This window comes from Erpetoichthys calabaricus, chromosome 2 (genome assembly GCF_900747795.2).
Source record: "Erpetoichthys calabaricus chromosome 2, fErpCal1.3, whole genome shotgun sequence".
In the NCBI taxonomy this organism is placed as follows: Eukaryota; Metazoa; Chordata; class Cladistia; order Polypteriformes; family Polypteridae; genus Erpetoichthys; species Erpetoichthys calabaricus.
The window spans coordinates 295,059,330-295,083,108 of NC_041395.2; the positions used below are offsets into that span (position 1 = coordinate 295,059,330).

The 23,779-nt window shown below is 38.3% G+C and overlaps 1 protein-coding gene across 3 annotated transcripts in view; it reads right to left on the minus strand.

Moving 5' to 3' along the window:
- Positions 1 to 23,779, minus strand: part of dnmbp (dynamin binding protein) — a 214,415-nt gene that overhangs the window by 127,537 nt on the left and 63,099 nt on the right. For all 3 annotated transcript variants that reach the window (XM_051923721.1, XM_051923720.1, XM_051923722.1), the window contains exons 2-3: positions 8,838 to 8,993; positions 1,970 to 2,092 (exon numbers count right to left, since the gene is read on the minus strand). In XM_051923721.1, coding sequence (XP_051779681.1) covers positions 1,970 to 2,092; positions 8,838 to 8,982 — 268 coding nt within the window. In that variant the 5' untranslated portion in view covers positions 8,983 to 8,993. The remainder of the gene's footprint in view (positions 1 to 1,969; positions 2,093 to 8,837; positions 8,994 to 23,779) is intronic.

The window sequence follows — 23,779 nt, forward strand, 5'->3', positions numbered from 1 at the left end:
TTGATCCCAGAAGGGTAACCAACTTGGATCAGCATCAACACAGAACATGAAATACTGAAAACAAGTACAAACTACTTCATAATTGTAAGACCCAAACACAATAATGAGAATAATATTAATAATGATAATAATAATAATATAAATACTGTCCCCTATGCTAATGTGTTATTATTATATACAAAAGCCATTATATATCAAATCTGAGTGATTCAGAAAATCCTATATTAACAAGTAACATAGCATGAGTCTTGTAATATGCTCTAAATTTTGTTCTATTACAATCAGTCCTATACTATGATGAAAATATCAGTAGCTCACACAAACTAAAGTTGCTTGCTGGTTGGTTGGGCCAGTAGAGAGTTAGAATGCCTAATTTTTTTCAAATTGAATTACAAATAATAGGTACATGAATCCAGTTGGTCCTATATTTTTACAGCTGGAGCACTGATTTGTCAAGGATCGCACAGCAAGTCAGTAATGGGGTTTAGATTTCAGCATCTTAGTCATTAGTTTACACCACCTGGACATGTTTCTTGACAGGATGTAACATGGCAAACAGCACAGTCTGCCACTTGGCATTAAACCCACTGAGATATATCAAGACTCATAGCTTTAATTTGCTGGGTGGATTTTTATGTGCCCACAGGAAATTAAGAATAATCATGACTACTGTCTGGGTGGACTGTTTTTTAGATAGAAGAGGTAAGATTTAGAACTTAAAGCACGGAAATGAAGACAGGTTAAAAAAAAAAAAAGGTTTCAGGCAAAATGTTAAAAATCCAGTAATAACAGCAAGTTAAATTGGCCACTCCTAAGTGTGTCATTAAGAACTTCTAAAATAAAAAACTATTCAAATTAGGGTCAAAACAGGCTTTTTTTGTGTGGCACAAGTGTTCCTGGAGGGGACATACAGTATATGTCATATGTTGCTAACACAATTTACAACTATATACTGTAAAATACAGGGTATCTTTATATATAATGCGCTACCATGGCTGTTTGTTTGTCTGTCCAGAATTTTAAATCACCTGTAACTCGCAAACCGTTTCACCTATTGACCTGAAATTTGGTACACATATACTACGTGACATCTACTGTCCACTTTCGGGGTGATGATCGACCTCCAAGGGTATTCCTCTTTTTATTTTATTGTAGAATTAACTCTCGGCAGCGGCCAGAAGGACGACTGTGCAGCGAATGCGTATGGGCGCCGTTCTCATCCCTACCACCTTCGCTGTCACTTCCCCTACCTCTTCATATCTTAAATCATTCTTGAGGCAGATTGAAGACTTGAGTGCCAGCTTAAGTAAAAAATTAAAGAGACTGTACTAAGTAATTGTAACACAAACACTGACAATCAGTTTTAACGTGAAAAGATGCCAACGAAAGAAGAGAAGAAGCAGGCCACTACGGATGAGAAAAGAAGAGACTGCTCAAGAAGCAGCAAACGCATCAACCTTTGAGCAAACAAATGATAAACATACAGAGAAAGAGGATGAAAACTAGGAATGCTCAAGTCAAGTGGATTCACTGCACGTTATCATGCAGTGCACCGTTACTGGTATTATTATATAACACCACTGCTACTACTTCAACAGCTACAGCAATTCCTCTTCATTTTTCATACGTACTCCACATTAGCAATAAAACTTGCACAGTTCATTCTTAAATATCCATGTAAAAATGTGACAACCTCAGTGTGAGTACAAACATGATTATTGATAAAACAAGATATAGAAAAAATAGGATTTATTTTCTCAAAAAGAGTGAAAACAATGTCACATTCAAAAAGAAGCAATAGCTGTAAAAAATGAATAACCCCCATAATATTCTATACTGTATATAGATACAGTATTATGTTTGTATAATCTCTTTTGGCACACAAAGTTTGATTGGCTGTAGGCAAGAATCTATCAGTAAAGAAACATTGCTGCCTGCTTACATAATCCCAACAAGTAAGGACACAGACCTATTTTAATGCAAAGGTTGCCAGTGTCTTGGGCGTTAAAATTGCTGATGCAGACATACAAATTTTCTCCTCGTTTTACTTTTGGAATGGTGACAACTTCCACAAAGGTACTTGGAAATTGACCTGCAAATTTAAAGAAATAAAAAATGAGTAATTGTACATAAATACAAATATCACTATTTATATAACAACTTAAGTCAAAGCAAATGATATAAAACATTACAAATCTATTATACCCAGCCATCAAAAAAGACAGAATTTCAGTACTTAATATATCAACAAATTTAAGACATGAACAATGGTTTTAGAATTTGAATGTTTAAAATTCTTGAGAATCCTCACTCTTAACTTTCCAAAGCAATGTTAGTTCTTCAGTGAACTGTGATGTGCATTGTTAGTTTAGCAGTTGTGTCATGACCTTGTTACCACCTAACCCTACCTTATCTGCAGGAAAGAGCATGATTTTACATGGCAGTGCAAGTATGATAAACCATGCCACAGTGATAATGATCATAAAGTAAGGTGTATGAAACCCAGCCATCAATCTCCTTAACCCCACTTATACAGGGTATGGTTGTCGGGGGGGACTAGGGTCTATGCCAACAAGCATTGGGCATAAGGAAGGAACAACACTTGGACAGGGCTCCAGTATGTCACAGGGTGAACACACACTACACACACACACACACACACACAAACCAGGAGGCAATTTAGCATTGGCAGTCCACCTAACCCATATGTGATTGCACTGTGGCAGGACACCAATGTGAACACAGGGAGAGCATGCAAGAAGTTAAATTATAAAATGGTCAGAAAATACTCACAAAAAGGAGAACTAAGTTTTGATCTGTTACTTAATGTTAATATTTTTAAATTCCTGTCTCATCTTAATGTTTCATCTTAAACTTCTTTGGCCTAAACTGAAAAGGCTCAGCTCTTTTAATCTTTCCTCATAATTCATCCACAGTAGTCCTGTAATCAGCCTCAGCACTCTTCTTTAGACCTTTTTAGTGCTTCTATGTCCTTTTTGTAGCCTGAAGACCAAAACTGCACACAGTACTCCAGATGAGGTGTCACCAGTGCGTTAAAAATCTTGAGAATAACCTTCTTGGACTTGTACTCTACACACTGTGCTATTTAACTTAACATTCTGTTAGCCTCTTTAATGTCTTCTGAAAACTGGCAGATGATAATGTCAAGTCCACTACGACTTCTAAATCCTTCTGATTTTCAGACCTCCTATTGTGTATTCAAACCTAACATTTTTACTTCCTACGTGTAATACTTCATATTTATTTACATTAAATTTCATCTGCCACATATCTGCCCAAGCCTGTATGCTGTCCACACTTAACGTCAGCCAATTCTGATGAGGTTCCTCGCATCATAACCCTCTGCTTCCTGTGTCTAAGCCAATTTTGCACCCATTTACAAACATCACCCTGAACTCCCACTTCTTTAAGTTTGATTCACAACCTCTCATATAGCACTTTATCAAATTCTTTTTGGAAATCAAGATTAATAATAAAATATGCTCCACTTTGATCATTTCCTTTTGTTGCTTCCTCATAGAATTCCAACATGTTAGTAAGACATGACCTTCCTCTTCTGAATCCATGATGATTATTCAGTAAAACTCCTGCCCTTGCCAAGTGTTGCTCAATCTTATCCTTAATAATTTCTTCCATTAATTAAACTGTGATGCACGTTAAGCTTACTGGCCTATACCTCCTTGGATATTCCCAGTCAGCCTTTTTATAGTGCACAGTGACTTCCTAAAAACATGTGTCAAGGGTTTAAATATGTACTCACTAACCGCCTTAAGAACTTCATCCATCCACCCATTTTCCAACCCGCTGAATCCGAACACAGGGTCACGGGGGTCTGCTGGAGCCAATCCCAGCCAACACAGGGCACAAGGCAGGAACCAATCCCGGGCAGGGTGCCAACCCACCGCAGGACACACACAAACACACCCACACACCAAGCACACACTAGGGCCAATTAAGAATCGCCAATCCACCTAACCTGCATGTCTTTGGACTGTGGGAGGAAACCGGAGAGCCCGGAGGAAACCCACGCAGACACGGGGAGAATATGCAAACTCCACGCAGGGAGGACCCGGGAAGCGAACCCGGGTCCCCAGGTCACCCAACTGCGAGGCAGCAGCGCTACCCACTGCGCCACCGTGCCGCCGCCTTAAGAACTTGAGGGTAAATATTATCTGGTCCAGGTGAATTGTTTGATTTCAACCTATTTAATCTGAACAGTATGTCTCCCTCTATAGTTTGCAAAAACCTCCACTGGGAGGTTATTCACTTCCTCACATGTGAAGACCTCAGAAAAATGTGAGTTTACAGCATCTGCTATTTCACTGTCTGTATTTTTTAATTCCCCTTTACTACTCCTGATGCACTTCATCTCCTCCTTGACTGTTCTTTTATTACTAAAATACTGAAAGAATCTCTTTGGGTCATCTTTTGCCTGCTATATTCCTTTGTAGGTGCCTTTAAGCCTCCCTAACATCCTTCTTAATGGTTGCCCTCATGTTCTCATATGCCCTATGATTTCACATTGGAGATATTAATCTTATACGCCTTAAACAGTTTTTTTCCTTTGTTTTTCAACTCTTTATTAACCTACTACAGAATTTTTCTAAATTTCCTAATTCCAAATTTAGGTATGTACCTATCCTGCATTATATGCAAAATGTTTTTACACCTGTTTCACTGCTCCTCGACTGTCCCCGCACTTAAAAACTTATCCCAGTCTATACTCCTTAGACTTTGCCGAATCTGCTCAAAATTTGCCCTATAAAAGTTAAAACAGTTTTAGTTTTAATATACACACTCTTCCAAAACACTGAGAATTGTATTATATTATGTTCACTTGACACAAATTATGAATTTTAAGAGTGCTGTAAATTATTAAGTCAAATTTCAGCTTTCATTTAATTGATATGGCAGTGATATTTCTATTTTCACTTAATAGCTTTTAGCTTGCTTTATGTAAGCTATCTCCTATTTAGTTTTACAGGACATGACATTTTAGTAAATGGTAGTGACAGTTTATTCAAGTTATGTTTCTTTCAGCTAACCAGAGATGTTGTTTCAATTTCATCACATTAGTTTCAGCCAATCACAGACATGATTTAATGGGTGAAATCAGTGTACTATAAAACCTCATAACTCTACACAACTTTGCCAGCAATATTCAGTTCTAGCCTTCATTTGCTGTGCAAAACCTTAGTGAACCATGGGCAGTTACAATGCACATCTATGATCTGCAATTATGTAATGTGACATCCCCAAAGAATCAGTTATAGCAATCTGAGACTACTACTTCTTCTTTCGGCTGCTCCTGTTACAGGTTGCCACAGAGGATCATTTCTTCCATATCGTCCTGTCCTCTGCATGTCCTCTCTCACCACATTCATAAACCTTCTCTTAGGCCTTCCTCTTTTCTTTTTGCCTGGCAGCTCTATCTTTAACATCCTTTTTCCAATATACTCAGCATCTCTGCTCTGCACATGTCCAAACCAATGTAATCTCGCCTCTCTGACTTTGTCCCTCAACCGGCCAACTTGAGCTGACCCTCTAATGTACTCATTTCTAATCCTGTCCATCCTTGTCACACCCAATGCAAATCCTAACATCTTTAACTCTGCCATCTCCAGCACTGTCTCCTGCTTTCTGGTCAGTGCCACCATCTCTAACCCATATAACATAGCTGGTCTCACTACTGTCCTGTAGACCTTCCCTTTCACTCTTGCTGATACGTGTCTGTCACAAATTACTCCCAACATTCTTCTCCACCCACTCCACCCTGCCTGCACTCTCTTTTTCACCTATCTTTCACAATCCCCATTACTCTGTACTGTTGATCCCAAGTATTTAATCTCATCCACTTTCACCAACTCTACTCCCTGCATCCTCACCATTCCTCTGACCTCCATCTCATTCACACACATGTATTCTGTCTTGTTCTTACTGATCTCCATTCCTCTCCTCTCTAGAGCAAACCTCCAACTCTCTAGGGTCTCCACGACCTGCTCCCTACTCTCACTGCAATCTGAGACTAGCCATGACACAATCAAACCCTGGCATAGGTTTTCTCAAGGAGGCTAAGGAATGTGATCCCTTATTAATTGAAATATATATTATTAAACACCCTTTTTAAAAACAGGAACCACCACTCCACTCTGCAAATCCTGAGGCACTGTCCCCACCCTCAACACAACAGTGAAGAAGCATGTTAGCCAAAGCAACCCCACAATATCCAGTGTCTTCAGTATTTCTAGTCGGATCTCATCCACAAATGTGGCCCTGCCATTACAGAGATTTTTAAATACTACAGGAACCTAAGCCTCAGAGTTTGAGCCATTCCTAACCAACACTTCTGGCACTCCCCACTACCTCCACCAGGACTGGAAATGGTGCTTGCAAGCGGCTATGGTGGAGTAGCTTCATGGAACCAGCTTGTGGACTTCCCACCTGGAAGGTAAATGGTGAAGGATTGGTGTAATGCAAGTCAGGTCACCAGTAATTATGAAGTGTGACATCTCCAGAGAATCACCTATAGCAATCAGATACTAGCCATGACAAAATCAAACTGGTCTGATTTTGTCACAAGTTGTAGCTGTGTGCTCCTGTGTGTGCAAGACTGGACAACCAATGAGTACTTAGCCAGAATTACAATGCACAAAGTGCTCAAAAACAGAGAAACAGTATAAACAAATTCAGAAAAAAAGAAGAAGAAGAACACAGAACAGCAATGACAACATCAAGAAATTAAACAAAATGTGTGCTCCACACCACACAAACATAGGACAGGAGTGTGGAGCTTTGGAGACAACACCTTAATTTAGCATCTCATCTTTGTTGTAACACTGATTGGCTACCAAAACATGTTGACTTCATAGTACTTTTGTCACACGATAGAAAGTCTGAAGCTGAGCTATGATGTTGTGAGGGAACCATGTAATCCATCACTCCCTGCACTTTCTGGTTATGTAACCTGACACCCTCATGGCAATAAGATCCAGCAATTACGGTCATTAAGTATGACATGCTCTCTAAGTCAAAGTCATGTAATATGATATCAGCCTAAATTCATCGTTTCAATAAATTAACAAACACTACATTAATTTCATTTCTTTTAAATCAATATTTGACATGGTGGACCAGTGGTTAAGTATTTTGCTTTACAAATAAATCCTGGCTGAGTCCTTATTTAAATAGTGTGCATGTTTTATAATTTCCTCCTGGTAAACTGATTTTCTCCCCCTTGTCACAGAATGATTAGGTAAACTGGTAATACTAAGTTGGCTCAGTATGGGAAAGTGTGTTGTGTTGAGGCCCATGATGGATTGGTCCCCATTCAGGGTTGAATCATTTTCAATTAATGCTCCTGGGGTAGTCATCACCATAACATTCCAAGATTGTGAACTAGAAGCAAGTGTGAAAATAAATGGATGCAATCAAACCAGATAGGGTTTGCCTGTACTGGCAGCACTGGGCACAAGGCAGTATTTAACCCACAATAGGATGCCAGTCTTCAATAGCAATCATAATTAACTACTGAAAAATATACTGAAATAGAAAAGTAAATGCTAGCAAGTTTGCACTCAGACAGGCAGGGAATGACAGACTTCATTACAAATGCCACAAATATACATGTGGACAAAAAAAGGAAAGTGATTCCAATTGAAATATTGTTAGCATTAAATAGAAAAGTGTAGCTAGGTGGTATTTTGATATAATAACTGCATCATTAAACAATCTGCTTCAATACATATCAGTGTCCTTGGGAAATGTTAATTATGAGTTTCATTTTATTATTAGTTATCCAGAAATCTGTTAGCAAACCAGTTGTCAACTTACTTAATTTTCATACTGCATATATATTTAAAGCAGTTGCATTGCATTCTCCCATTCATTTATTTTCTTTATGTAAGGGACACAATGCGAGCAATTATTTACTTTAGTTATTTATTGACTTAGCTTGAGAAAAAACAGCTGACTATTTGTACCATTGACTGTGCTGAAGTATTAAACACCAAGTACTCCCGAGGAGGATGTGGTACGTATCACGAATACCTGGGTCTGTTTGCTCCTTTTCTTTCTTTTGTGTTGTTACCAAAAGAACACAGGTACTATACACACATGGCAAATAAAACTTCAGGTCACAATCTCACAAGTTCACGTCTCACCACTAACTCAGTAATACATTTAGCAAGCTACCAAGCTGGCCTAAAATAATATACTGTTCATCTTAAGTTTTTTAAGTTGTTATTCATAAAAAAAATATATAAAATGTGGACTGCACATTGTTGTGGGTTAAAGGAAGAGTCGCTCTCAGCAATGCAACAGTAAGCTACTGTACAAAAGCAGAACTGAATTTTGGTTACAGGTACTGCTTTTTGCTTCATACTAGAGTGTTATTCCACTAAGCTAAAAGAATATCCCCTTTGGTCACAGGGCTAATAATGGCCTCAAATACATATTACTACTTAGCCAGGACTAATAGTTAAACTATGTGTCCTGATAAACTGGGTTGCATTAGCTTGTAAAATACTCTGTCATGGCTTCCATCATAATTGGCTGCATAAAATAAAGGGGGGTAGACCCATATTTAATATTAGAAGTAAAAAATTTATTCCACATCGAGAAACGGCTAATATGCGCTATACTGTAAGGGATCTAAAATAAAAAGCAATTTGAGGTTCTATTGTATAAGATATTTGGTTGCTGAAAATAACATGACACTCTATGCCTGAGGTATGTTTTCTCCTTTGTATTCTGAACTCCAGCATTTAGACTTACACATTTTTTTCAATTGTAATTTAAAAGAGGAAAGCAATAAATACCTGAAACACCATCTTTGTTGCCCAGCAGCCAGAATTCATCCACTATGCCAAGAACCTCGATGATGTCCCCAGTGAAGAGAGGCAGCTCCTCAGGGACGCTGGGGCGAAAATCAAACACGGCACGCACCAGTGTACCAGATTCCATGGCTCATTGGACTGTCAGAAACACAAGGAAGAAAAAACAGGGAATGCAGATGAATGATGTGTTTTAGCACTTTCTGAATCATAATGGCACCAAAATAAATGTGCCATCTGTATCTGTAGAATCTGCACAAAAAGACTTAAAGAAAACTTTGCTGAAAAAATATATTCATACTTGATGCAAGATAACTTAAAACAGTAGCATCACCATGGAAACTAAGACAGCAAGTATTACTGCTAACTGCCTTGCAAAGGGTACTGTGATAGCTCTCAGATAGCGACTATGAAATGAAATAAACAAAACATAATTTAATTATAATGTTTAACATAAAAATAGCACTTAGCACTACTACATTATTAATTCAGTAATCTCATCACTGCTGGCATAGAGTCTGCACTTTTCCCCAAAGAAGTGCTTTTACACAAACTGGCAACTCCAATGGTGATTAGCACATGCTGGTAAAACCTTTCACTAAAATCTTCACGTTATAGTATTTACACAATAAACAACAAGCTAGAGTTCCCTGTAGTGGCTTCTAGGGTCCTGAACATTCAAACCTTCCATTGACTTCAACAGACGAAGTGTGCACTGCAGATCAACAGCCACCTACACTGTTAGAGAGATGATTTAATAACCCCATTCTTTCTCATCTAGGTTTGAGTGTCCTCTAGTGGCCCAGATGTGTTTCTGGCTCTGACATTTAACCACTGGCCTCACTTCAGCTCCTTGGTTTATGTGAGATATAACCCCCACCAGAATGTCAGACCACCTGCCAGACAGGGCCTGGTTGTATGTTCCTGTCTCAGCCACCACTGCCTCTCTCTCTTGTTAAGTATTTTTGACTCATTTTTGTCTATACCACCTATCATATCTTTCTGTTACACCACCCATTGGCGAGACTCTCCTTCCAAGCTAATATCGGCATTGGTAACATCCCTGCTTGTTCTTTTAAATTACTGTTTCCCTACCTTGTATAGCAATACCAAATTAACTCTATGTGCCTCACAGTGAGAAACATGCAAGTCAAGGTTTGTGGAAATTATATCAGAAGAAACAACATTTATTGTTTTGTAGATATTCACCCCATTAACAAATTACTTCATATTATTATATACTTTAAATACAAACCACTATGAAAGAATTCATAAATATAATTAACTGACTAAAGGTTGTATATTAAGATATTAGATATGAAAACAATGAAACTTAAAATAATTCAAAGTCAAATTCTATGCGGCTTACAAGAAATGAAGCATGACTTGATATTGCTTATCTGCTTATCCAGTTCAGGTTAACCTTGGAGCTCATGCCTGTCTCAGACACACTGGGCATGGGATGGGGCACCAGGTCATCAAAAAGTACATTCAAACACAAAAGGTACATTCAAACACACAAACATATGCAGGGCCAGTTTGAAGTTAAAATTAATCTATCACACCCAAGTCTTTCGTAAAGAATGTGACGGCCATTCCAGAACATTGCACTTCTCCCTCTGCATGAATGCCTTTGTAGATTTCGAACTGTGTTTTGGGTCATTGTATTGTTGGAATATCCAACCCCAGCGTAACTTCAACTTTGTGACTGATGCTTGAACATTATCCTGAAGAATTTGTTGATATTGGGTTGAATTCATTCGACCCTTGACTTTAACAAGAGCCCCAGTCCCTGAACTAGCCACACTGCCCCACAGCATGATGGAACTTCCACCAAATTTGACAGTAGGTAGCAGTTGTTTTTCTTGGAATGCGCTGTTGTTCTTCTGCCATGCAAAGCGCTTCTTGTTATGACCAAAAAACTCAATTTTTGTCTCATGAGTCCAAAGCACTTTGTTCCAAATTGAATCTGGCTTGTCTAAATGAGCATTTGAATACAACAAGCGACTCTGTTTATGCCGTGAGTGCAGAAAGGGCTTCTTTCTCATCACCCTGCCATACAGATGTTCTTTATGCAAATTGTGCTGAATTGTAGAATGATGTACAGATATGCCATCTGCAGCAAGATGTTCTTGCAGGTCTTTGGAGGTGATCTGTGGGTTGTCTGTAACCATTCTCACAATCCTGCGCATATGCCGCTCCTGCATTTTTCTTGGCCTGCCTGACCTGTTGGGTTTAACAGCAACTGTGCCTGTGGCCTTCCATTTCCTGATTCCATTCCTTACAGTTGAAACTGACAGTTTAAACAGCTAAGATAGCTTTTTGTAGCCTTCCCCTAAACCGCGAGACTGAACAATCTTTGTTTTCAGATCTTTTGAGAGTTGCTTTGAGGATCCCATGCTGTCACTCTTCAGAGGAGAGTTAAAGGGAAGCCCAACTTGCAATTGACCACCTTAAATACCTTTTCTAATGATTGGACACACCTGTCTATGAAGTTCAAGGCTTAACGAGCTCATCCAACCAATTTGGTGTTGCAAGTAATCAGTGTTGAGCAGTTACATGCATGCAAATCAGCAAAATTACAAGGGGACCCAAATTTTTGCACTGTCAGTTTTTCACATTTGATTTAATTTCATACAACTAAATACTGCATCACTAAAAATCGTTGTTTGGAAAACACCCCAGTACTCAGATGTTCCTAGGAAATAAAAGACATACCACTGTTACCTTTTTTGTTGAAAGTAGAGTAAATGATTATGCAGGTTGAGAGGGGTTCCCAAACTTTTTCATATGACTGTATAATAATAATAACAATAATTAATTACCTTTATATCGCGCTTTTCTCAGTAGTAATTAATTACATTTATATAGTGATTTTCTCTGCAATGGGCTGGCGCCCTGCCCGGGGTTTGTTTCCTGCCTTGCGCCCTGTGCTGGCTGGGATTGGCTCCTGCAGACCCCCGTGACCCTGTAGTTAGGATATAGCGGGTTGAATAATGGATGGATGGATAGTGATTTTCTCTATATGCATTTTGCTACAAAATATAAAATGAGCTTGTCAGCAATAAGTTTACTATAAAAAAGATCAATTAAATACAAAGAAAACAAAACAATAAACAAAAATAAAATACGAACAGCCATCCACTGCAGTTATAGCAAAAACAAACCTTAGAAAATGACTTCATTATTGAATTTTAAAACACATCATGTGTAGACTTTGAGCTACTTTTTAAGCACTTTGAGCTACTTTTTGTATGAAAATGTGCTATATAAATAAATGTTGTTGTTGTTGTTGCAGACATCACATACATACCACAGTTACCACAACAACCTTAATGTAAAAAGCCAGGCACGATAAGACTCGCAAGCAAGGAAAGAGGGAAAAAAAAAAAAAAAAATCAGTTTTAACAATTTAATAATGACAGTCTGATGTTTATTAAGGATATTGATAACAGATGATGTTTTGCTTTAGAGAACACCAGAAAGCATACTTTAGGTGCTTAAATATGCGACTGTTCAAAGAAAAAGGTCTGATGATCGTTACTGTACAATACTTTATTGGAAATGTGAAGGCAGGCCTATAGCTGAAAGGTTTTAAGTTATTTTTTCCCTCTTTTTCATTTCACAGAGTGCTGTTGGCGTGTGGGGAAGCTTACTTGTTCAGCATTTAGGAAAACTCCCCAATAAATTACTGCCAGTTCCTGCATTCCTCAGCTGGGAGTTGGTGGGTTCAAACTTCATGCATCTTGTGTGCACTTGCAGAATGATTATGGAATGAAAAGAAAGCAGAAAAACTCAGCAGTTCTGCAATGAGCCCATTTATTTTTAAATACATTTAAGATTGAATTAATAGGGCATTCATATCAGTAAGAACAGAACATAACCTGTCATATTGCTTCTCAGATGAACTAGTGAATGACTATAGTTTAATTTCTTCTTAGAAAGTATTCGCAAAATATAGTAGGCTAGGCAGCCAGCCAGATACATAATGATCCATCTATCTATCTATCTATCTATCTATCTATCTATCTATCTATCTATCTATCTGTTCGTCTATCTCCAGAAAGAAATTTACTTGCTTCAACATTAACACAACACAAAACATGAGTCTAAAACAATAAGAACAAAGTACAAATCAATACAGTAGTACAAGAGCCAGAATCATACCCAATGTACATTTCATGTAGAGTGTTACTAAAGAAATAGTTTCTATGCCAATGGCTCCGATAAACTGTATCTGGCTAAGGTAAAGACCACTGTATAAATAAAAATAAATAATTGAGCTAAATGAGCATACTAGTTAGGCCCAGTAATGTTCAGACTATGACACGATCACTCCATCCACTGGTGTTAGTATATGTACAGTAAAAGCTCTCAATCTTTCTGGTTTACAGTCTCTCAGATGATCACTTGCCCTCCACCCACCTAAAACAAATTCGCATTGCAGAGATAAAAATATTGACTGTTGCTTGCTTATATGCATCAAACAACTATTCACAGCATTTGGCCTTTTCAGATGTATTAGATTTGGAGTTTAAAAAGTTCCCATTCACAGAGGTGTAACCATTTGCCTGTTCTGAACCCAAATGGTGAACACAAGGTTCCACATAAAAGTACTTGGTAAAAGGGTTATCTTGGTTGAGAGGTCAGTGATCGACATTATGGTAGGCTCATCTGATCTAAGGCCCAATATTCTGGACTTTTCGGTAAAGACAGAGAGATGCCGAGCTGGCAACTAACTACCACTTGGTGTTCAGTTGGTTCAAGCATATGGAGTGCCCACTGGACCATCTTAGAAGACCTATATAGACACTGAAGTTATGTCGGAAATGTGTAGTGGGTGCCTCTGATCAGAATCAGTTCAACTCTCCCCTCTGGAGGAACTTCTGCATGTCAGAAGAGATCAGATATGTAGAGTCTGAATGGCTAGAGGGTAGTTAGTGCCTGTCAGGGTGGCTACCATGCTATACAATATCAGCAGGAGATTCTCCAGATCTGGCTGGAAGGTACTGGAATGGCAAAAATGTAGTGTTTACAGCAGTCAAAAAAAGCCCATGTGTATGTGGAATTTGGTCAGAGAAAGAGAATGATTTTTGAAAGTCCTTGAAAAAATTCTGGCAAGTCACTGGACAACTCAGAGAAAGTAGGCAGGATGTCACCTAGGCTGTTCTTAGCACGGGTATTATACTGTTAGTCGTGAGGCAGAAGGAACATTTTGAAGAACTTCTAAACCCAGAGGCATCAGTTCCAGTAACATTATTTGGGGTTGTATCCATGTGTGTGACAAAGGCATTGATTAAACAGCTTTGTCGTAAGGATGGATGAGATCCAACTAGAAATATGGATGTGTCTCTTCAATTACGCGTTGAAGGTGGGGACAGCACAAGATGGTAATGTTTCAGATGAATGAGGACTCACTCTTCTAGGCCTCACTGCCAAATTACTAAAACAGATACTTTGTCTAATAGCTGAACATCAGATCCAGAAAGGACAATATGAATTCTGCTCTGACCGAAGGATAGTGGAACAACTTTATACCTAGGCAAAAATATGTGAGAGGCCATGGGCATTTTCTAATTCTCCCCGCATGGGATTTATACGATTATAAAAAGCTTATGACCCATTAATATCTTGTGGGAGTCACTTTTTAGAATATGTTTTTACTCAGCCAGTGGTAATTTTCATTCAGTCCCTGTATTTGAGTGGGAATCGGGTTGAGTCTGTTCAATGTGCGTCCTGGACACCCCCAGGAGCCAAGTCCTTAACCTGTTAATTTAATGGTCAGTGTCCATTCCATTTCTGACCTACAGTATGTTCACAAGCTGTGGTTGGTTATCAACTAAATGAAATTGTAAATGCAATTGGCTGAAATGAGATTCCTTTAGACATGGCTTCTGGCTTGCTCGCCATGATTAGTTGTGGAGATCAGAAATACGGGAGGACCATGCAGTAGAACTGCTGCCTCACCAGGTCACGAGGAGCCAGTTTAAGTACTTTGAGCATGAAGTTAGAATACCTCCCTGGTGCTTACCTCCAAAGGTGTTCATGGTAGGGCTCACTGGGACAAGGCCTGGGGAAGATCCAGTAGACACTGGAGAGGGTCACTCTTTCTCTGCTGGCCTGCAAGTGCCAGGGAATTCCCCAGGAGGGGATGAAGAAGGTGCTGAGAGTAGGGTGGCCTGATCAGGTTAAACTAAACATTTTGCTACCCCAAACCTCATCAGGATAGAGAGAGTGAAAGCGATGATGGTGATGACAAAAAAATGACATCAAAAACAATGAATAAAAAAGCCTTCATATGTTGTTTCTGACAACTGCTTAATGTTTTTAAGCAACCATTCACAGCAAAGCAACAAGTTCAGCTTGGGTAATTTTTTTTAAATGCCATCAACCCATTTTCAAACGCACTTATACAGTTCAGGGTTACAAAAACCTGAGCCTATTGCAACAGCTCTAGGCAAAACAGAGCTGGACAGAAACAGCCATGGCCAAGGGGAGTCAGTATACCGTGAGGAGTGCTCATAAAATGTAATCTATAACTGAGTTTCCAAAATGAAAAAAATATAACATTTTTTTTTTTTTTTTTTTTAAATCTTCCCAGTACCTTATTACCTTTGCTTTACCTTTTTGAAACACATTTGGGCTTTAAGTGCATGCATTGTATGTAAACAATGTCTGGCTTTTTTACTATTTCTAGAGAAAAGCCAAGCAAAATGACACCTTTTATTGGCTAACTAAAAAGATTACAATATGCAAGCTTTCGAGGCAACTCAGGCCCCTTCTTCAGGCAAGATAAAGAAGTTCTGGAGCAGGCAAAAAAAAAAAAAAAAAAAAGAAGAGTGGTGCTGACTTGAATAAAACATCACTAGTTTCATTATCACGTAGTTTCCAAAAGAAACAAAGTCATCAGGTATAAAATGTGTAAAACATGGCTATTATTTAGCTCTCAAAGTGGAGAAAATCAGTCATCATGTCTGATCCCTAGACAAGTAATCTTGCCAAGGGAAAAAAAAAAACGTCCAACGAAATGCTAGCTGGATTGTGAGAGAGGTCCACCCACCCTGACACAAGTTCTCTCCTGTGTATGAAGTAAGCCCACTAACAAAAAACAGGAATTAGGAAAGAGCTTACAGTGTCTCAGGCAGCTTCTCCAAGTGGCACGCTCAAATATGTAGGGAGGACCTAAAAGCTGAACTGCTGGCCTTGAAATGTACTGAATACCAGACTCCGGCGAACGTAAAACAAAATGCCAAGCTACAAGCTAACCGGCAGGCTTTCATGGAATGTAAGGACCTCCCTCTATGGGATATCCTATTTTCATTACACATTCTTGTTTCTTAGACTAATAAATAGTACTACTATACTGTATAGTGTTAATATATAGAAACACAAAAACCATAGTGGGATACTATACAAGGAAAACTATAGACGGATAAAGTTGATCTCACATACTGTGCAATGAAAATAGAGAAAAGACTTAGGGAAGAGACTACCATAGGGGAGGAGCCATTTGGTTTTATGCCAGGTAGTGGAACAACTGATGCTGTCTTTATAGCGAGTCAGCTCATAGAGAAGCATTGAGAAAAACAGTAAGGATTGCATATGGTGCTTATGGATTTGGAGAAGGTTTATGATAGAGCGCCACATCAAGAGGTCTGGAGGTGCATGAGAGAGAAAGGAGTACCAGAGAAGTGGGTGAGGACTGTCCAGTGCTGGGGTAACAGACAAGATGCCAGTTGGAGTAGGTCTGAACCAAGGCTCTTGTTTAAGTCTTTACCTCTTTGATCAGGTTATGGCTGTGTTGAGTCATGGGATAAGAAAACAACAATCTCCCTGGTGGATGTTTTTTGCTGATGACATTGTGTGTTATGTAGCACCAGGAAAGAGAAGGGTGGTGAGGAACTTGGAAGAATATAAAATAGGAAGAAGACAGAATATATGAGGTTTAATGATGATCAGGATTCAGACGTTAGCCTGCAGGGAGAGAAATTGGAAAGAATATCTACATTTAAACATCTAGGATCAGTGGTAGGATTAGAAGGTATCAGGACTATTGTGTGATCGAAGAAGGTGGAGGTAAAAGGGAAGGTTTTTAAGATGGGAGAAGACCAGCAATTATGTATGGAGCTGAGACATGGACACTAAAGAGAGCACAGGAGAGGTTATGAGTGGCAGAATAAGAAACGAGACAATCAGAGGTACAACAAAAGTGGGAGAGATATCTAAGAAAGTACAGGAAAGTAGTGGACAAAACTGTGATGGAAATGGAATTACAGGGGAAGACAAAGTGACGGAGGCCAAAGCAGAGGTGGATGAATAAAGTAAAATGAAGAATTGAAGGGAAAGGGCCTGACTGTACAAAACTGAGGTGAATGGAGAATGTTGATCAAGCACATTAACCCCACATAGAAGTGGGAAAAGGTGAAGAGAAAGAAGTAGAACCTGAATAACAAAAAATAAAACCAAAACATATCTGTGTACTGGTTGTGGCCTTATTCCAAAAGCTTCAAGGACTGGCACTAACTTAAAGAAACAGGTTGAGTAAATGGAAGGATGAACATTTGACTCGCTTAGTTACCTTGATGCAGCCTGTCCTTATATCCTTTGCTATACAGGCCATAACTTCAACTCAGCAGTTTTCAGGTGGGGCACACGGTGTATTACTGAATAAAACTAATTATAGAGGTTTACTACCAGAGGTCAGTAGTTGGAAGTCACCCAGCATCAGTCTTCTTCTCTTATTGGGAAGCAGCAGAAGTTCCTGGACAGTAAGCACTGGTATGACCAAGTGGCATTAGGTAATTGTTGTGTGGCTGATTCTAGCTAATAGAAAGGGATCATGACAGACAGGCCACCCGAAGGCAGCAATATATTCTTAAAAACCACAACATAAAACCACACTCTCAAACTTACTTAATCAAAATCAGGGTTATGTGTTGGGTGCAAGGCAGGAAGCAATCCTGAAGAAGGCACCAGTTCATCCATCACAGGGCCCACTTACATATACTAACAATTACACACTGTTATTTCAGAACCCAACATGCACAGGGATGAGGTGAAAATCACTTGAAGAAATGGGAAGAACATGCAGACTGCATATACAACAACCAGGCACAAGGTTCAAACACTAGACGCTGGATATGCACCACCGTGCTGCTTATTCTTAAAAACTTTTATTTTATATTATATGATTACATTTTGATCACCACTCCAAAGCAATTTACAAGTATAGGGCTACAGCAAAATTGTTGATAGCAGTTTTAACTTGAACTTTAGTAAGTCTGTTAAAGTTTGTGTATGAATCTGCTCTGTAGTGGACTGGTATTCTGTCTAGGGTTGTTTTCTACCTTGTGCTGTGGTCACTATGACCCTAAATATGAATAAGTGGCTACTGTATAGTAACCTGGTGTAGTAGCTTACACGGAAAGTTTAAGAGACTCGCTCAAAGCCTCACAATGACAGATGTATGGTTTGCATTGACTGAGTTATGCTATGAAGTCTAAAGGTCATCCATGTGAGCCTGTGCTCTGCTCTGATTTAAGTATTTTGTCTTGTCTGTGAAATGTATATTCTGGAATGCATTATATACAGTACATGCTTGCTTTACTGATGGTAAAATGTAAAAAAAAAATAGTGATGTTGCCTTTGTGATATATGGCAAAAAGGCAACACTACATGTCTATATGACATATTTAATGTTTTTGTTGTGACAAATAACCAAAACTAAGCAACTATCCACATTATATCCAAGAGAAGATATAAAATTGCTGCCAGTGAGCCCAAAGGTATGAGATGCAAACAGGCAGTGTCATCAGATGATAAACATAAGCACACCTTCTAAATCACCATGACTGACTCATCATGTGTAAGTGTCAATGAGGACGGACGGGCTTCCTGACTGGGATTGAGAGTGATTTTTTTTTTATGCTGCAATCTTCGGTGCCCTACAATCTTAGTCCTGGTTGGGAACAAGGAATACTGGATGGATTGAGGGATGGTGGATGCCAGGAACAGGTTATTCCCCAACACAGCAGGTGGCAATGCTCTTCTGGGCTGATCCCAGTTAAGAAACCTTCAGGGTAGAATGGGAACTGGAGTCCTTGTGTGCTGCCAGAGGGCACTGCCAAGGAAAGACTGCCCTGGTCTCCACAAGTCCTAGAAGTACTCTGGACAACCAGTGTAATCACACTGAAAGCAGTCCTGGGGTGGGTTTAAAAGAAGCCTGCAGCCTCACCTCAGGGAGTTAGAGTCGGGAGGCAGTGGATGACATTCACCAGGAGGGCAGAAAGAGGTACCGGTGAGAAATAAGGTTCTTAGATTTTATCCAGAGTTGTGTTGGTTAACATTGTGTCTGTGCTTTGGGGCTCAGTGTTGCCCCCTTGTGGTTACAATGCGACTACAAGCAAGTCACATACTGAAACCAGACCATGCAGCATTTGTAGAAATGTGTAAATTAACATGTTATAAGCCATGTATTATGTTTTATGGTTTTTGTTCACCATAAAAAACCACTATATAAAACAAAGTCTGGGACGCACCATATGTCACAATCACTTTATAGGCATATTGAATCTCTTTATTGATTATATGGTATAATTCAATTCCCAGTTTGCATACGAAGCACTTTCATGTTAAAATAGTTTAATTTTACATATGCATCTGAACAAGCCTATGTAGACTCAAATGGGCTAAGACTTGAAAAGCCAGTCTGGTAAATAAATTCTTACAATTACCATAAGCTCAATAAATTAGAGCAGCATTTGCACACTAACAACAGGTTATGTTTCCTTATTTTCTTAATATGTAGGGCAGCCTTTCCCAAAACTGTCACCCACAGTCCTTTCACAAGGGACTTCATAGAAACACTGAGGTGACCTCCAGCATTGTTTCTAAGGTACAGCTCACTCTTACATAATTTATTAAAATGAAACAAAAAATCCTGTTGAATCTTGTTTCAATAGAAAATTGGCAAGCACTGGCACATGGAAATGTTGGCAGCCAAATATACCCAAAAATGATTTTCCATAATAGCTAGAGAAAGCTTTGATGCAAACCAGCTGGCTCATACCATGCTGTTGTGAAATGGAAATCAGAGCAATAGGGGAAAGAAAAAACAAAACAAAACAAAATCCTCAAATAACAATAAAGTTAAAATTTTCCAACTACAAACCCATTGGAGTCATTGCTAACTACTAATGACATATGTTCCACAAATGGAAAAGGCTGTTTTCATAAAAATTTCTAGTTTGGATACCTCCACACCTAAAATGTCGTTTTCAAATAATGTTAGATACACTCTATACATCCAAACTACTCTATATTCTCGCAATTTCTTTTTCATGTTTTATTGCCTTTATTTGTTAACTTTTTCATTTAAAAAGTGTCGTAAATAAAGAAATTCCTTACATCTGAAAATAAAATAAGTGACAGAGCCCACTCACACACACAGAGGCCAATTTGGAATTGACAATAAACCAAACTTTTGCATGTGGGAGAAAAATCAGAGGGGCTAAAGGAAAATCCAGACAGATGCAGTGAGAATATCATACAGTACACTGTATGCATCTGTATATTTTATATTTTTGCTATTCTTATATTTATTTGGGTAACATGTAAAGATTTACAAATGATCTGAGTACTTCATAAATGCAATATAAATTCACATATTGTAAACTTTCAGCCATGGGCTTTAGCCACAAAAGCTTGCATCTGGAAAGACACATAAAAGGAAAGCATTTTGAATATGCTGTAATCATGTTCTGTAAATTACACAGTATTATTATTAATAAATACAAATCATTATGGAGATAAGAAAGTTTCTGATATATTAAGCTCCTAAGGTAACCAAAGCTAGACAACAGCAAACGCTATCAAAAACATTCATGACAATACCACATGTTACTCGTGTCACATAATCCAAATGTCAGTCATCCATTCATATGCTTACAACATTCCAAACACATTTATTTTTATTAAATATTGTTATATAAACCACCTTCAGAAAACACTTTCATGAATAAAAATGGAACAAGCACTTTGAACTGAAGGCCCTCCTCCCATCATTACATTTATCTTCATAGCGATGAGCCACAACTGGAGTACCTCAGGATTACTTAGCGGCAGGCTGTGAAACTGCACGGGTGAATTGACCTTCTGGTTGTTGAAGCATCTCATATGTGCACAAGCACTGTACGTGGCATATTCTCTTTCTCGTAATATTTTCATTCACTTTTCTTACAGCTTTAATCTTTAGTTGTACATTTCTCTAAGTGTACTTGGTACTGTCGATGTCGCATTATTACTGGGCTGGACTCCTCAACATTAGATGAGGCGGGACATCTATTCAAATGCTCGTTCATGTCTGAATGCATTCTATTTTCGTTCACAAGGGAGTTTTCCAGAAATGGTTGAACATTTTAATAAAAATACACGTTCTGAGCTTATGACTGCATGACCTGACATCTGTATTATGCAACATGGTTAATATGAGATTTTTCATGGACTTTTTAATATTGTTTGCTGTTGTCCAGCTTTGGTCACCATAGATGCCTGTTATCCCTATTCTGTATGAAAACACGGGATTGAAATTTTTTCTCGGCCATCACTACAAACTGTAGGGTGTAAGTAACATATAAAATATATATCTTTTTTTTAAAAAAATACGAACATATATAGATATATCTACTGTATATTTGGGTGGAATATTCCTTTAAAAAGCACATAATTCACTTTGTAATTAATATGAATGTATAATTTCCAATAATCAACATTGATGGTATACATTAACTCTACTGTAACAGTTAAACATAAGCTAACAGGTCTCTATCTGCAATCTCTGTAAATTTCTGAAATTATTTCTAGCCCAGCCAACCAGAGCAATTTATTACATTAAGTGAAATATTAGGAAAATATTTGTCAGGTCCCAAAGAGGTTTGTTTCACTTAAGGGTTGGCCAGGTCCCTTTTGAAAGGAATAAATTAGATTTTTTTAATAACCTACCTAATCTACCTATTTTTAGCAATTTTATGAAGTAAAATAAACTTGGAAAACATTTTTGCACATACTTTCAATAATCATGTATCTAGTAAATCAGTGAGATGGGTGAGCTCGTCTCCGACTGCACAGTCTTTCAGTTCTGGGAGTCATGGATGATAAGCAGACCTTTACATGCAAACATGCCTTATACTTTGTCTTGACAGCAGTAAGTACTGAGAATGACGACTCACAAAGCCGAACTCTATATATTTAACATCATATTTTCTTTTTTTTGAAAAAGCTGGCTTATTTTCACTTGACGATGTAGACACCGGTCCCAAGAATCCATCCATTGCTTAAAAGTTGTTTGTTTTTCACTCTCCTAACTAGTTAATTAGCTTCAGTGCTTTTGAGCAAAGCAGAGTCACGAATGATTGACAGCAGCATACAATGAAACAGGGGTAGGCAACGTCGGTCCTGGAGTGCCACAGTATGTGCAGGTTTTTGTTCCAACCCAGTTCCTTAACGAGAACTCAATTATTGCTGATGAAGCACATATTGCTTAAGTGACATTTTAATGCTTCATTTTAGTGGTCTCGCTTGTTAAGGTTCTCCAACCTTAATTGCTTATTTCAATCTTAAACTGCTGCATTCAGTGTTTTAATTGCTCCTTATTAGCAATAAGATGTAAAAGACAAAGCAGCCAGCAGTTCTCCAGCTAGCTTTTTTCCAATTACATCTGTGTGTGTTCATCATGCACGGTTTGATTTAAAAAAACACTTAATAGAAAAATGTGACAGACTGAAAATGATCTGTTTTAGGCTTCAAATCATTTGGATGATATCCTTGGAAAGGAAAAAAATCTACGATATAAAAGCCTTACATTGCACAGACTAACAAGCCATAAAATTAAATAAGGTCTGAGATTGGCAATGATTGGTTTCTAATTAAGCAATTGGGTTGAATGAAAACCTGTAGCCACTGCGGCTCACCAGGACCGACATTGCCTACCCCTGTTTTACATCTTATTGCTAATAAGGAGCAATTAAACACTGAATGCAGCAGTTTAAGATTGAAATAAGCAATTAAGGTTGGAGAACCTTAACAAGCGAGACCACTAAAATGAAGCATTAAAATGTCACTTAAGCAATATGTGCTTCATCAGCAATAATTGAGTTCTCATTAAGGAACTGGGTTGGAACAAAAACCTGCACATACTGTGGCACTCCAGGACCGACGTTGCCTACCCCTGCAATGAAAGACACGAGGCATCATAATCATTTTTATTGGCTCAGAACATTACGGCTGTGACTGGCACAAATGTATGTTTGTGTGCTTATGCTTGGTGCAGGGGGTCTCAGCATGTGTTAAAAAAGGTCAATCTTCTATATTACTGCATTCTGATTTAAAAAGCTGTTTGTGGGATATCTTGATGCTGCTGTAGGCACATGTGGTCACACTGGCTGAAAAGTTTGTATGTTGTTTAATGTCTTTTTAGAATTTTTTTTTTTTTTTTTTAAATCAGATGCTTCATGGCGATTGTTTAAAATACATAAAATGGAGAATAAAGGCAAAGTGCATAAACAGACTGTTAATACGTCAAGTATATATAATATTTTTTAAATTACTTCAACTTTACCAGTTACTTTGCGGATGACCTTACCATGTAACATGAATCCCCACTTTAAGTAACACTGGTTTATGGCACCATTATCAAAAAATAAAGTGCTCTCCACTATAAGAGCAGGAAGAAGAAGAGCAGCAACATCTGCTAAGCGTCAAACAAATCACAGACAATGCGTCAATGATGAAGAACAACAAACAACAAGAAGACAAGACAATGAACAGCATAGATAAGCACGGACCAACATATATTTCATTGATTATTTTAGGTTTATATTGTTCATGTTTTTTTTTAATAATATATGAGCTACCACAATTAATAAAATACA